The sequence below is a fragment of the Poeciliopsis prolifica genome, unplaced genomic scaffold (assembly GCF_027474105.1).
Source record: "Poeciliopsis prolifica strain line A6 unplaced genomic scaffold, Auburn_PproV2 SCAFFOLD020, whole genome shotgun sequence".
NCBI classification, from domain to species: Eukaryota; Metazoa; Chordata; class Actinopteri; order Cyprinodontiformes; family Poeciliidae; genus Poeciliopsis; species Poeciliopsis prolifica.
In genome coordinates, this window is record NW_026562395.1 from 4,172,019 (window position 1) to 4,186,791 (window position 14,773).

At 45.2% G+C, this 14,773-nt stretch overlaps 1 protein-coding gene across 1 annotated transcript; it reads right to left on the reverse strand.

Annotated features, from left to right (window-relative positions):
- Positions 1-2,394: 2,394 nt before the first annotated feature.
- tbx18 (T-box transcription factor 18) lies at positions 2,395-12,367 on the reverse strand. Its single transcript, XM_055044668.1, has 8 exons — positions 11,947-12,367; positions 10,830-11,001; positions 10,232-10,333; positions 8,702-8,873; positions 8,319-8,486; positions 6,676-6,740; positions 5,258-5,352; positions 2,395-4,241 (listed from the first exon to the last, which is right to left on the reverse strand). Exons 1-8 carry the CDS (start codon positions 12,281-12,283, stop codon positions 3,700-3,702), a joined length of 1,653 nt encoding a protein of 550 aa, XP_054900643.1. The 5' UTR covers positions 12,284-12,367; the 3' UTR covers positions 2,395-3,699.
- Between the last annotated feature and the right edge of the window lie 2,406 nt (positions 12,368-14,773).

The window sequence follows — 14,773 nt, forward strand, 5'->3', positions numbered from 1 at the left end:
TCCTAAAAGGATTTCCCTCAAATGGCCTGAGCTACTGATAAAGAGAGCAGAGATTCATCAGACCTTGGAAACACACACACACACGCACGCACACACACACACACACACACACAGGACTCCTCCTCCAGGCAGATAGCGTGACAGATCTGTCACGTCGGCACCTGGTCATCCCCAAGTGTTAATGTCCTCGCCTCAGCTGAGAACCTCTCCACCACTGACACCATGCACAAGTGTGTCTCTACGTGTGTGCGTGCGTGTGTGTGTGTGTGTGTGTGTGTGTGTGTGTGTGTGGTGTGTGTGTGTGTGTGTGTGAGAACATACTGGTGTGCACATATGAGATGTTCCAGTAGCTTTACCTTCAGCTCGCGTATCACAAGCCTGGAGATGTTTTCAAAAGGCCGGGAGCAAAAGGAAGCTTTTGACCTCTCATGCACATACGTCCGTGTGTGTTTGCCACGTGTGTGTTTCCTGAGCGTGGTGTACAGATGCACCGGGCAGGGTTTCCGTCCTCCGTCACTCAGGGACAACGAGCCAATCATTCCTGGATGCTAAAATAAGCCGTCCTCCCTCCCTCCGTCCTGGCCGCCGAGTCTCGCCGCCTCACATATGCTTCTCTCGTCAGCACCTCTACCCTCTGAAGAGTGACAGGAGGCAACTGAGTTGGGAAGAAACGGATGATGGGAGTGGAGAGAGCTTGAATAATGGAGACGATTTGAACTCCTGCCAAGTGCGGAGGGTCTAGAAATCTTTATAAGAGGTTTTAGCAGGGTGGCGTTGCTGGATCCAAACACTTTTTGAATCAAAAAGTCCCCCCCAAAAAACCCTAAACTTTTTATTGCATCTCTGTCTCTTGGATATGTCTGGATGAAGATATGTTTTAGATATAAATCATTTGGTTAATTTGTAATTATGTTATTTGTATTTTTTCCTCTAATTGTAGTCATTAAAATACCAGAATTTGCACTTAACTTCACCTGACATTGTTTCTGAATATTAGATCAGGCATTGTGACCGAACAGTTACTCTTTACCGATGCGGCTTCTTTCTAAAATTAACTTTTTTACATTTGAGTAATTTCCTGGACGGCTACTTTTTTTTCTTTGACTTGAGTAAAAATATGTCGAGGTGGTGTGACTTTTCACCTGAGAAGAATTTTTGGTGAATTCACATTTAATTTGAAGGCCACAAGAGACGTCTGGACAAACAAGTTAAGTGTTTGTATGATTTTTAGGACGTAAATATTGAGGCGGCTGCCGTGGGGATCGGGTCGGGGGCCCGGCCCACCAGTTGCTCTCCCGTAGATCCACCCCTGACTGACGTCACTTGAATTAGAAACTATGAGAAGAAACCAGAAGATTCAGCTCCCGTTATTTCTATTACATTTCTGCTTCTTCTTCATGCATGCTGCGTAATTCAGGTGGGGCAATAAATTTGTGCACTCCACAAACCCGGATTGAGAATTATTGATAAAATGAATGAAAAAAAAAAGATGGGGCCAGGCGGGCTCAAGAGAATGTCAGAAACATGGTGGTGGCAGTATGATGATGTTAAGATGTTTTTTTTTCTTCTTCTTCCCCAGTGACAGGAAATCTGGTCAGAGTTGATGGGGCTGCAGTCAGTCAAATCCAATTACATCAATGTTCAATATTACTTAATCTGACTCATCAAATGCAGAAACATCTGTTTTATTAAAGTTTTAACAGTTTATTGTTGGGTTTTATTGATGCGTTCTGGCACAGCCGGCTCTTTAAGGACGTTCGTGATCTTGAGGCGGCCCAGAATGAAAATGAGTTCGACACCCCCGTGTTGGCGACAACGACCCCAAACACACAACCGGAACAACAGAGGAGTGGGCTGAAAATGGACATCCACAGACGCTGTACTCCCCAAGGTGGTGGACGTAACAGTCCGTGCGGGTCTCTACAGTCGGGTCCGACTTTGTCGGCCCGTGCATGTGCAGGAATAGGGTGTCAGTTCTCAGGGATCCACGTGAACTCTGAGACGAAAAGGTCACACACTCACTGACAACTCCGCCACCTGTTGCTACACACATAAATACGCTCGTATCCACACTTTCCCACCCACATCAACATTTACCGCACACCCTCTCTCGAGTGAGTAGTAACTTCTGCATACTTTGAGGTATTAGCTTACATGACCGTTGCACAGTAAAAAAAAGGATATGGATATGTTTTCCTCTCTCCCTTTTTGTGCTCATGCGCGGTTTCTTATCTGCTTTGCTCGGTGCCGGTGCTCCGTTTTCGGCTTCTCGGGCCAAAGTACACATATTTTCATCTTAAATGGCCTGTGACGGATTTAACTGATTCGTGCCAATAAAACCGCGTGCGGTTGTGTGAGCGAGAAAGGCCGCAAAACATTGCAAACACGGTCGTATTAACAGATATTATTTTTTATTTTGGCTTGGAAAAGATCACACAAATCGAGTCGACCTCCGCAGGCTGCCCACGGTTCGACTTCAAAGGAAAGCTGTGGGTCAGGTTTAAAGGTGGACGTCGGTGCACCTGACCCAGTCTGAAGAGCAAAAGCAGGTGCATCGTTGATTTTCTTTCTTTCTTCCTTTTTTTTAAGTGCGAAGGCTCTTTGTAAACTCGTCCAGCCGTCCTCCTCCGAGTTGCGTCCGCGTGGAGGTGGCTCTCTCTCCAGCAAAGCTGTGTTTCCAAAGTGCTGAACCCAGCGGCCGTCTGTCCTGACCAGATGTAGTGTAAGCAAATTAGTTTGTTATGTGTCTTTTTACAACAGTTTAGTCCAAAACAGGGAGATTTCAGATGGTTTCTCATCAGCATGATCTCATCTTGTTAACATTTGTCAAGCCCCAGATGTTGGATAAGAAGAAGAAGAAAAAGAAGAAAAGAAAAAAGGCTTTGGTGTGTTTTGTAGTCCAAGTGGTGAAAGAGCCCTGCCTGTAGTGCGTATCAGTACAGACTCAGGCATGTGGCGTTTTAGCAGTTCGGTCTCAAAACAGAGAGAGCTGTGTGGGCATCATTAGGTCTTCTACACAGTGGTTGGTGCAAACAAAACAAAGACATAAAAAAGAAAGAAAGAAACAAATATTTTAACAAATGAAGTGATCGTTCTTGTCTTGCAAGCGGCGCAAACCAGAAGGGGCTCCGCGCCTCGTCCAGGAGTTTACACACGAACTCAACCAAAGTCAACCAGATAAGACGCTACGGTAGCCCCTCTCGGATTCCCGTCAACCAATAAACACAGAGCGATTCCTCCCCCTCTGTTGGTCACAGTGATTTCACGTCGAGTTCAGAGATGTGCAAGTGGCAGAAGAAACCTTAACCCCCCCCCATCTCAGTCCGCCTGCACCCTTCAAGCTCCGTCTTGAAAGTAACTATGGTGAAAAGGTCTACGGTTAATGTGTTGGGGGGGCTTCCTGTCAGGAAATTGAAGTGCTCTCTTTGATTCTCTGGACCTGCCCAGATTTAGCCTCATCCGTGTGTTATTTCCTCACACACTCCTCCTTGCGCCGTACAAGTAACTTACAGGAACCGCGCTCACAAGATAGGAAACATTCCCCAAATAAAACTTTGAGACGTTCATGTATTTATTTGATCTGTCCTTCTTCTCAGGTCAGGTACACGGGAACTCAATTCATAGAATGCTCTGGACCAAAAGACGCTTGCACCCGTCGCAGGGTGCAACCAGCTTTCCCTGAAAAAAGCCGGGTTAAATTCATCCCATATGGGCTGTGACCTGCGATGCACCGCCTCCCGGCTGGCTGCCTGCCACTCCTAAAGTCCGGGAGTCGAACAGGAAGCCCTGCTGTCCTCCGCCGAGCACGCCGAGGCTGTCCGTTAAAGTCCCGCTGGGAGACGAGCCGTGAAACGGACTCTGGTGGCTGGCGGTGGCGGCGGTGGCCATCTTGTCGGGGCTGGCAGCGAGACGTGGCGAGGGCGGGAATGTGTAGCCGTACAGGCTGTAGGGCGGTGTGTGGAGGCGCAGGCCGGCGTAGCCCTGCGGGGCGGGGTTGGATAGATAGCCCAGCTGAGCCGCGGGGAGGGCGAGCGAGCGGAATCCTTCACCTTCGTAGCCGGACGGGCCTCTGGGAGGGGGGAACGGCTCGGGGGTGTTGCCGTAGCAGTGGAGAGGGTGCGTGGGCCGACTACAGCTGTAGTCTGGAGGGCTGAGAGGGCAAACCTGGAAAGGCGACGAGCACGGGGATGTGGAGAGCAGATGAGATGATGGTCCAACTCCTCCATGAGTTCCTGGGATTCCTAAGGAGGAAGCAAAGTCCAATTACAGCTCAGGTGTTTTGGTAAAAAGTCAATTTAAATGTCACACTGAGATAACTACCCAGTTGGAAGAAGACAAAAGGGTTAGGGTTAGGGGTTACTTTCATTCTATGTACTAACCATTAAACCATGATTTACAAAAGCATTTGCAATCTCTGAATCTCTTTACATTGCAACCAATAGATGCAACGGAACAATAAATTGTAGAAAGAACAGTTTTCAAATTAATTTCCAATCTCAAATTTGTTCTTAATTCTGATTCCGGCTTTCTAAATCATTTACTTTCTAAAACCACCTCTAGCTACAATTGTAGCTGAAAGTCTTGGGAAAGGTAGCTACCAACTTTCCACATCCAAAGACAGAAAGTTTTATTCATGCTTCTCAAAATAGCTCAAGTTTAGTCAGTTTGGATGGAGAGCGTCTGTGAAAATCAATTATCAAGTCTTGCTACGTAACGTCAGTTGGCTTTAGCTATATTTTGTTGTATGCTTAGAGAACCTTCATGCTGGCAGGTGAACCATCGTTCCAGGAACCATCGTTTTTTACTGCTGGTTCCTGCATACAAACACACTCATGATGAACCACAGAGTTTCCTCCAGTTTATTATAAGCCTGGTGGGCCACCAGGTTTTACTTGAGCCCCCACCAGGCTCAGCATTGCTTATTTACTGAAGTCTTTTTAAAATATTATCATTTTTTAAGACTTTATAGTTGGTGTTCAGGTATTAATCAATCGATCTCTCAATAACACATAAATATCAAGTGAAATTTTCCAATTTTTTGTCAACTTTAGACATTTTTAAACTCACAAATATGACTGCCCTGCCACCCAATCACTGGGCTTATCTGAGGGAAACCTTAGTTTTTCTTCTAATTCCCAATTATGAACTACTTTGTGCAGGTTGCATATAACCCTGTTACACATCTTCAAGTTCTGTTACGGGTGGTTCAGACTGGACTTTTCTCATTGCTGCGGAGCACATTGTTCGTTGCTGATACCTTGCTTGGCCATCCCGGGAATGTCCTCAAACGTGAGTGTCCTCAGAGACGGACGCCAGAACGCGTAGGACTCCACTAGCGCCTCCAAGCCCATCCTGCGACACAAACAGAACGGCCCCTTTAAACAGAAACTCCTCGCAGCTCGTCTCCGCCAACCGTCTTAGCTGTAGGTCACACTACATGCCAACCACCTGGCGGCCATCTTTAGTCGCCCGTGGGGCCTCCCTGGGCATCTCCATGGAGACGCGAGGTAATGAGGAACATAAACGCCACACTGCGATTGGCTGCTGCCCGTCGGGTGCTTGGAGGTAATTGCTTTCACACGGCTTTTACGGGCGAATCAAGACGAAGGAGCAGGAAGCCGCAGCAGCGATTTATGAGGTGGGACTCCCCCTCTTCTCCCCCCTCCCCTCCTCCTCAATCTGAGGCTCCCTCCCTCCCTCTAGGTGGGGCAGAGGGTTGCTGTGGTGGTGTAATGTGAGTGCTCTGTTACCGCTCGTTAGCATGAGGATAAAAGTACTCCCTCCACCACCACCACCCTTCAACCCCACTCCATCCCACACAGGGTTGTAGGCTCGGTGATAATTTAGACAAGCTGCCCGGAGCGGTTCTGTGAGCTCCAAAGCAGCCTATCAGAGCAGAAGTTTATTTAGCAAACTGCTTAAGTCTTCCTGTAATATTTAAGGGGAGTTTTTTTTTTTCCCTTCCTCCCCCACCACAACCTCCCCGAGTTCAACTTTTATAGGGTCAGCCGCCAAGGTCTCTGGGTTATCCAGCTCGCTTGTTCTCTACCTTTCCACCCGCTCCAATTCTCGGTCTCACACATTGCCTCTCCTTTTCCCTTCTCCTCCTCTCTAATGATTTCTGCGAGGCCTCCGGGGAGTGGCTGTTTGGAGAGACTGCTGGAGTTTTACTGCCGTGTTGTTTTAATGCAGTGTTTATATATGTTTAGAAAATGTGTTTATACAGATTTTCCTCGGGACACTCTGCAGTTTTATTATTCCGCGCTGAGGTCAGCTGGAATCCGACGCTCCATTAAGTTTTGCAGCGAAAGTTTGCTTTTTCCCGTTGGAAAACAGGCACGCATCTTTGTCCAAATTACGTCTCGAATCGGACAACGCGACGGCTGGCCCCCGAAAAATGCGGCGCGCGCGCTTCCCGAGGTCAGGGCCTGCGTCGCTTTTTGCTGCTGCTTAGGACAAAGTTTCTTTAAAACGACAACAAAAAAATGAATGATGATAATAACATAAAGACATGCATAACTGTTCTTTGTGTGGAAACAGAATGAAAAAGGAAACAAGACGAATCCGACAAAGCCAGAACAGAACGCAGTCGTGCGTGTCAGCCCCCCCTCCTCCCTCATTCACCCCCTAATGGACTAAATAGTGTGCAAATCTCTGAGGTTAAAATAAACTCACCGGTTTCTGCCAGAGTCTCTGAAGCCTTTGGCAAATGGATTCCTGTCAATTTTCAGCCTTGTAATCTGAAAAACAAAACACGACTCTAATTATTTCCTTGAAAGTCTGTCTGCGATAATATAAACTGCGATGAATTCTTCTTTCTCTCTCTTTTTTAAACAACCAAAATCATTTCTCTCTCTATAATCATTCAGTCAGCTCTGAAAATAAATACGTTTATTCTTCTAAGGGAATTTTTCTGGCAGAGGAGATATATTTTTTTTTGTTAAAGTTATGCATCTGAGTGGAGCAACGAAAGGGGCCTGATCAGACTGTGGGTGGTGTTTAAGGTCCAACTCCGTGACCCGGATCAGGAGGGACTTTTATAGGCGTCGCCAACATGTTCTGACTTCAGCCGTCAGTGCATTCGGACCTGACCCACTTCAGCTAACCCTCACGCTGGAGCCCAAACACCGTTCTCAACAACCGGTTACACACGCTCCAAAAAAACAAAAAAATAAAAATAAGACAGCTAGATGACAGCAATGTCTCTCCCTCATTATGGTAGGGTCCCGACTACCTCTCTTTTTAAGCTAACAGTACACACATATGGTAAGCTATTTTAAATAAGAGTTTGGGTGTTTTGCAGTGATGTTCTTGTAAGTAAAGGTTTCCTCGCCATTGGCCAGGTCGCAGTGGATTTCCAGACGTCCACGTCCTCTGAGTGGTTGTAGGCTAATGGCTAGTTAGACAGATCCCCATTTTGGCTGGCTTTAGCATCATAAATGAAGCATCTCAAACTGCAGAGGTTTGTGCCCGTTAGTGGCTATTAACCGGCCACACTTTCACTGTCGCTGTTTCTCAGCCCGACAACATTCTTGTTGCTATGCTAAATTTAGGGCGGTTGAGGCTGCCTGTTGTGTGAATCACTTCAGTCTGCTGTAAGTTCACCAATTGGCTTGTAAACTCCTGGGGTTTTGTTCCAGCCTGTCATTTGTGCAGCAGCATCAGAGGCGGTGAGTCCCAATGCCTCTCCCAGGTCTCCTGGACTCAGCCGATAAGCCATATTGACAAATCTGGCTTATTTAGTAAGTATGACAGGAAATCTGTCTGACTAGATGTTAGCTCTGAGAGTTTATTCATTTCTCTGTATGGCAGCATTTGCCTGCTACAGGTATGCTAAGGGAACTGTTTTCTATATCACCACAACAAAACATCACTTCAGAAAATCTGATCTGTGTCTTAAAGCAGCCAACTGCGGAGAGCGACCTGAGCAGGCAGCCCTGCTAATCATCAACAGCTCATGTCATTAAGCTAACGTCAACTTGTTTCTACTCTATAAAAAGCAGAAAGCCAAAATGGTCTCAAAATCTGCACAGAACATGTTTGCCTGAAAAGCATGACTAACATTAGCCATTTCTTCATCCATCTTTTTGTTTGAAATACACAAAAATATGAATGGCTGCAATTAAAAGAGAAACACAAGGCCGGTTACCCGGGTTACATTTCAGCCAGTAAAAGTGCCTGATGCTGTCGCTTTTCTTCAAACACTGTCAGGCGAAACTCCAAAAACGTATTTTTCAGATGTCATCGTTCACTTCGAGTTTCCAACCCACGTGCGCCACCTGTGTAGCATCTGATGCCAGTGTGGATGCGGTCGGTACCTGCTGGTTCTGATATGCCGTCACGGTGGTGAAGACAGTCTCGGGGAAGGAGAAGGTGCGCGTCCCCTCCCCCACTGGGATGGCTCTCACCGGAGATAACTCCTCGCCGAACTCCTTGTGGATGACGTGGACCCGGGGTTGGTATTTGTGCATGGAGTGCAGAATAATCTGAGCAGAGACAGAGAAAAAGCGAGACTTTATCTTTCTGACAGCGATAAAAAAAATGAGGTGAGAATGAAATTATCCAGAGTTTGATTTGTAATAGTTGGGGATTTTTTTCTCTTAAAAATAATTTTAAAAAACACTCTCCGGCTGCGTTTAGGCATATTGCAGACAACAGCATAAATTTGCGGTCCTCTGAAAAATGAGGCGTGGACACCTACATGTCCCTGGTCGTCCAACTCGTTGTTGGTCAGCTTGAGCTTATCAAAGCTGACAACCTGACGCATCCAAGTCTCCCCTGAGGCCGGAGAGTCCGGGTGGATGTACACCCTGGGGGGCACGGGGGAGTCGGCGTTGCCCGCCACCATCCACTTGGAGCTGTGATACACGTACCTTCACAATTCAAAAAACACAAAACATTTTAATCACACCAAATTCAAAGACTTTGGCATCCATCACTAATTGCTGCACAGATTTAATCGCATTGCATTTTTTCGAAAGAATTTATTTCAGGGCCCCTGTGCAGCTGATTTAATATTTATTTTACTTTTAATCTTCTGAGAAACGAAAACAAACAACAAAACCCTGCGAGGTCGTCGGCTTGATGCAACATGGTTGACACACACACAAAAAAACAAAACATTCCACGAAGTCACATTAAAACATGGCGCATGTTTTTTTTTCTGCCTCAAGCTGTACAACCTCAGACTTAACAGCGTTGCTTGAGAACTTGCCATGTTTTGTACAATATCGATAACTGAATAGATGATATTTGCTCGACGCAGTCGCTGGATCCAGTCCAAGGACCTTATTTTTTATTTATGCCAACTTATTATTACCAGTTTTTTTTTCCTCTTCTGCTGTTATTCTGTCCATGTGTCTCAATATTCCAAATGTACGTCTGACATAACTTCCTTCTGGCATCAATAAAGTGTTCTGATGATATTAATAACTAACTGTAATAAGGGATTGGAATAAATTGGTTGAATAGAGGTAAAAAAAACAAGTGTTTTATCAATAAAAGAAAAAAAGCGAATGATGGAAACTGAACTAAACATTCCAAATTAATACATATATATATACATATGTGTGTGTGTGTGTGTGTGTGGGTGTGTGTGTGTGTGCGTGTTTGTGTGTGTGACCTGACTTGCAGACTGCATCCTGCACTCTTCATAACATTAAGAACAATTACAGTAAGAACAAAATGTGACCGAGCAGAGAGAGGTCTGCTCTTTCTCAGACTCGGTTTAGCGACTTGGTCTTCCAAGATTTCACTCATCCCTCCAGCACGCAGCTAAAAGTGCATTCACACATAAACGGCTTGTGAAAGTCTGGAACGGCAGAGCCCGGAACACGCAAAGCCTCGGCCCATGCAGGCTTTCACAAGGACTTTTGTTGGTTTGACCCTCCGGGTGAGAGAGGTGAGGCGTCCAAAAGGAACCTCTTTCCTCCCAAACGGGACGGCAAAACCGCCGTGACACACACGCACACACACACACAAAAACCCCTTGCTGCCAAGCGCCATTTGTAGCGAGACACGAACAGGAAGAGAGAGAGAGAAACAGAGAGAGAGAGAGAAACAAATCTTTGATTTGTCCCCATGATTCGTTTTACAAGGAGTCTAAATTAAAACTGCTTATGTGCTGCAGCCTCAATTGCCATGTCCAACTGAAGGCCTCGTTATGGGACCCACGTGGGCCCCTGCTGCGCGCGAGGGCCGCGTGTCGTGCCGTGTCGGCTCGGTTTGTCACCTGTATCGCTTGTTGTCCACGGGGATGATGTCCATGGCGATGTAATACTGCTGGTGGGGGTCCAGGCCCGAAATCTTCACGCGCATGGCGGGGAACATGCGCCTGCGTGGAAAAGCAAAATTATTATTATTATTATTATTATATTATTATTATTATTATTATTATTATTATTATTATTATTATTATTTCAGTTTTTTGCGTCAAAGTTGTCGAATAATAACACTCTAATTCTCTTTCTTACAACTGTAATAAGAATAATAATGTTGTTTTTTTTTTCTTTTTTATCTTTCTAACTATAACATAATGTCTGGGCCGCTTTTTTATTTTTAAATAAAAGCAAAAATTTACTATTAAATTTATTTAACGATAGACCTACAACAGAAAATGTTTAGATTGTTATGTTTAAAACAATACTGTTTGGATCAATAATTATTTGATCGTAACATATCTAACGGTTTTGCTGTAAAATAGGAGCAATTATTATTATTATTACTTTTTTTTTTCACTTTTTACGTCTTTACTCAATTGCAGCGCCGGAGGCAGCAGTTAAACGTTCACAGTCAATCGACCATTCCCGCCACATCCCCCCGGTCCTCACCGTCCGGCCTTGGTGATGATCATCTCCGTGCCGATCTCGTGGAACCTCTTCCACAGGTCCGACCCCTGCAGCTCCACGCGGGTCTCCTCTCCGCCGCCGGCTCCGGGCGCCGCCGCGGCGCACAGCGCGGCCGCGGGCTGCGGGCTCTCCAGCAGGGCGTCCTCGCTTTCTGCTGCAACCGGAACGAGGGCAAGACATATTTACTTATTTGTTTATTTACACGATTTGGTTGGTTAGCATCACGCACCCAAAATCAGGCATTACGCACTTACAGGGTTACAGTAAAAAGCAAACAACTTTACAACCGGAAAGGGTTATTATGTGCCAACCCATAAGCTGGATGTTTTTTTGTTAGTTTTTTTTTTTTTTTTTTTTTTTGTAGATTATAAAAACTTGCAGAAGTAATTGAAAAGACAGGTTAACAAATTTATTTACAGAGTTAATATAATATAATATAATATAATATAATATAATATAAATTCAAGCTGTCGCAATAAGGGATAACTAATTATATCCAAATTGTGGGCCAATGGTTTTCCATATGTTTCATGCTGCTGTATGTTATATAATGTTATATATCATCATGTGTTCACTGTTTACTCCTGGCATTATTTACACGTATCCAACGCAGGTCTGTCTGCGAATTTGTGCAGAGTTTAGACATTGGCTCGATAAGAAGCCAAGCCCCCGTTAAACCTCTCTGCACACTCCAGATACCCCCCCTCTACCCCCACCCAAAACACACACACACACCCCAACACCCCAATTGTCAGGCTGTTTCTGCTTCCTGCAGCCCTGCACTATTATTTCCATCGCATTGTCCCGTCTTTATACGCTGCTAATTGGCGTGTTTATGATAGCTGCATATCCCATAAACCCTCTCACATTAGTCACACACGGCACTTCTGTTTACTAGGCCAGCGGAGTGATCGCCTTCTCATATTCAGAAGTGTGACAAGTGGTACATGTTTGCGTTTCTGCTCCTGTTTTCTGTGGAAACCGGGACTGAAAATGCATCATCTGCAACCTGCTGTTAAATAACTATTTTACACATTATTATTATTATTATTATTATTATTATTATTATTATTATTATTATTATTATTATTGTTCTTACGGGATCCGTCGCTGGTACATTCAGCCTCACTGCCCCGGTCGCTGCTGCACGCTCTGCCGCCTCTCAGTGCCGGACTCCCGGCTAAATCCGAAACGTCGCTCCCGCCCTCGAAGCCGCCCGGGGACGCCGCTACGTCCTCCCCGCTCGTCCTGCGTCGCTTTTCCGCCCCGATCAGCGCCTCCACCGAGAAGGCGTGCGCCTTGACGCTCAGCGCGCACGGGGACCTCCGCTTCTCTGCCATGCTCGTCTCCGTCTCGCGGGCGGCGGGGCGAGGCACGCGGCGGCGCGGCGAACTTGCGGGGGAAAGTGAGGAAAGTTGAAACTCGGGCACAGACATCCAAGGAGGCTCCCCCTACCCGGCGGCCGTCAGCGGAGGACAGTTTGTCTTGTACCGAGAAACAGGAGAGGGACCAGAGCTGTGACAGCGTCTCCGTTATCCGTATAGGTTAAGTGCTGCCTTTTTTTTTTTTTTCTTTTTCTTTTTGGGAAAGTGTCAACAGCCGAGCTTAGAGGCGCTCGGGAGAGAGGGAGCCGTCAATCCCAGAGCAGGGCAGCCAATCACGAGCGATCTCGGCCCCCCGGAACTGCTCTGCCGTCCCGCCCGCTGCGGGGGCCGCTCGTGCCGCCTTTTGTGGTCAAAGCGGAGCCGGTGAATGAATCATGTCCTCGGGCGGAGGAGAGAGCTGCGGGAGCGTCCCTTCGGGGGGGAGCAGAGGGGGTATTGCGCGCATTTTCAACACTGCGGCCCTGCGTGCTCTGCATGTCTGGACATTAGAGCCTCCAGCGCAGCGCTCTCGGCACCGACCTCACCTCAGGAACACGAGCGTTTCTCGCGACCCGAACTCGTTTGGCGCACACAGCAGGCCCGCGAACAGAGAGTAAAACAATTAATCCCCCCCACATCCCCCGACACATTGTAATAATACGCAGATAAGACGTTTAGGGCTGTTATTCTCAGTTGACTGCAGCATTTCCTCCAGTTTTGGAGAAAAAAAGCATATACATATAAATCACATTTTTACGATGTTATGAGAGCAACGCAGGCGTCGTCGACCCCCGTTAACAGAACATAACAGTCAAATGATAAATGTGTGCGTCGTCTCCGTTTGACAAACCGCGGTGCAACCGAGCAAATACACAACGATAAACACAAAACGACACATTAGATGCAACAGGGCAAAGGATAAAGGTTTGAATTGGAGTATAAGTGGCGTTCAAGTGCAAAGAAATCAACCCGGAAAAAGATTATTGCTGTTTTTGTCTTTAATTTTGTCAACAGTTATTCATTATTATTATTATTATTATTATTATTATTATTATTATTATTATTATTATTATTATTATTATGAGTTTGTATTCCGCCCATCGCCCAATTACAGCTTAAGAAAGGCACAATCCTCCCCAGGCAAGCTGCAGGGTATAATAATAATAATAATAATAATAATAATAATAATAATAATAATAATAATAATAATAATAATAATGACTAACTGTTGACAAAACGAAATACCTCAAGAGAAACATGACCTGTTTGTACATGTTAAATAATGTTCGCACTCTGACAGCTGCATAAAAGTTTAGAGTTTAATTAAAGATGGCGGTCTATAGTCAGCTGTTATTCTCCTTCTTGGTGTCCAGCAGACACTCTGTCAGCGACAGTGTCTCCTTTTAAGACAAAAGACCAAAAAAAGAAGGTGTTTGAACCCAGATTTTTAGGGTTAAGAAAGTCAGACTGGATGGAAAGCTCAGTTTCTCAAGGTTTTCTCAATAGAAAGCTATTGAGGAAGGTTTTACACCTTAACTGTAAAACATTTGTTTTTTTTTATTTTTTTTAGCAGTGGAAAGCGAATCGTCTTACTTTTAAAGTTGCAACATTTTAAATAAATAAATAAAATAAAATAGTTCTTGGATATTTCATTTGGTAATGGAAGCTGTTGGGTTTAGAAATATCGATTAAAATAGGCGGAAATAAAATATCGTCACTTTTTTTTTAATCAAGGGTAAATTTTAAGCACCCATTTAATCAGTGTGAATTTTATTTATTCATTTTTTTTAAATGTGATAAACACACTTCCTTAGCTCTAAATGTTTCATTCCGGTAGCTGCGCATTAATTACCACCGTTGCGTGAACGCAAAATAAAAATAATGACAATAATAATAATATTAAATAAGATACAATAATTCATCAATGATTAAAAAAGCGGGTTTTTTTCTAGAGGTCCTGGTTTAGTTTACTTTGTTTTTATGAAGGCCCCCCTTGTTTACGCGCGTGCTGCGCGACGTGTGAAGAACACAGAGACGTCGCGAGGACCCCCGCTGTGTGGGTGCAAGTCAGTGCACATGCGTGGACGTCCCGACGAGTTCTGGAGGCCGCTGGACCAACCTGTTAACTCGTCACAGCCGACAAAAGACGGCGGAGTTCAACAATCTGAAACATTTCCATCGGGGGTCAGATTATTTTACCTTTCCACTCGGTTGGGTTCGGTCAACTGCAAAACCCCTCCTCCCCCCCACGTCGTTGCCCCGCTTCACGTCCCTTTAAACAAACAGCACGTCCGGCATAAATTAAGACTAAACGAGTGGGACGTCGAGGAGAAGCCGCGTGCTCATAATCCGCGGGGATTATCGTGCTTCTCATCCCTTGGGCATTTGAAAAAAAAAAATCTCCCGGCTCTTTATAATTACCTTGGATTGATGCTTCGAGAGTTTCTATCACATTAAATTTCGATTCAAAAAAATTAAATTGCTTGCACTGTAAAAAATAAAATAAAATAATAATAATGTTAATATAGAGCGAAGTGAAACATCTGGGGCCTGTGCAGGAAC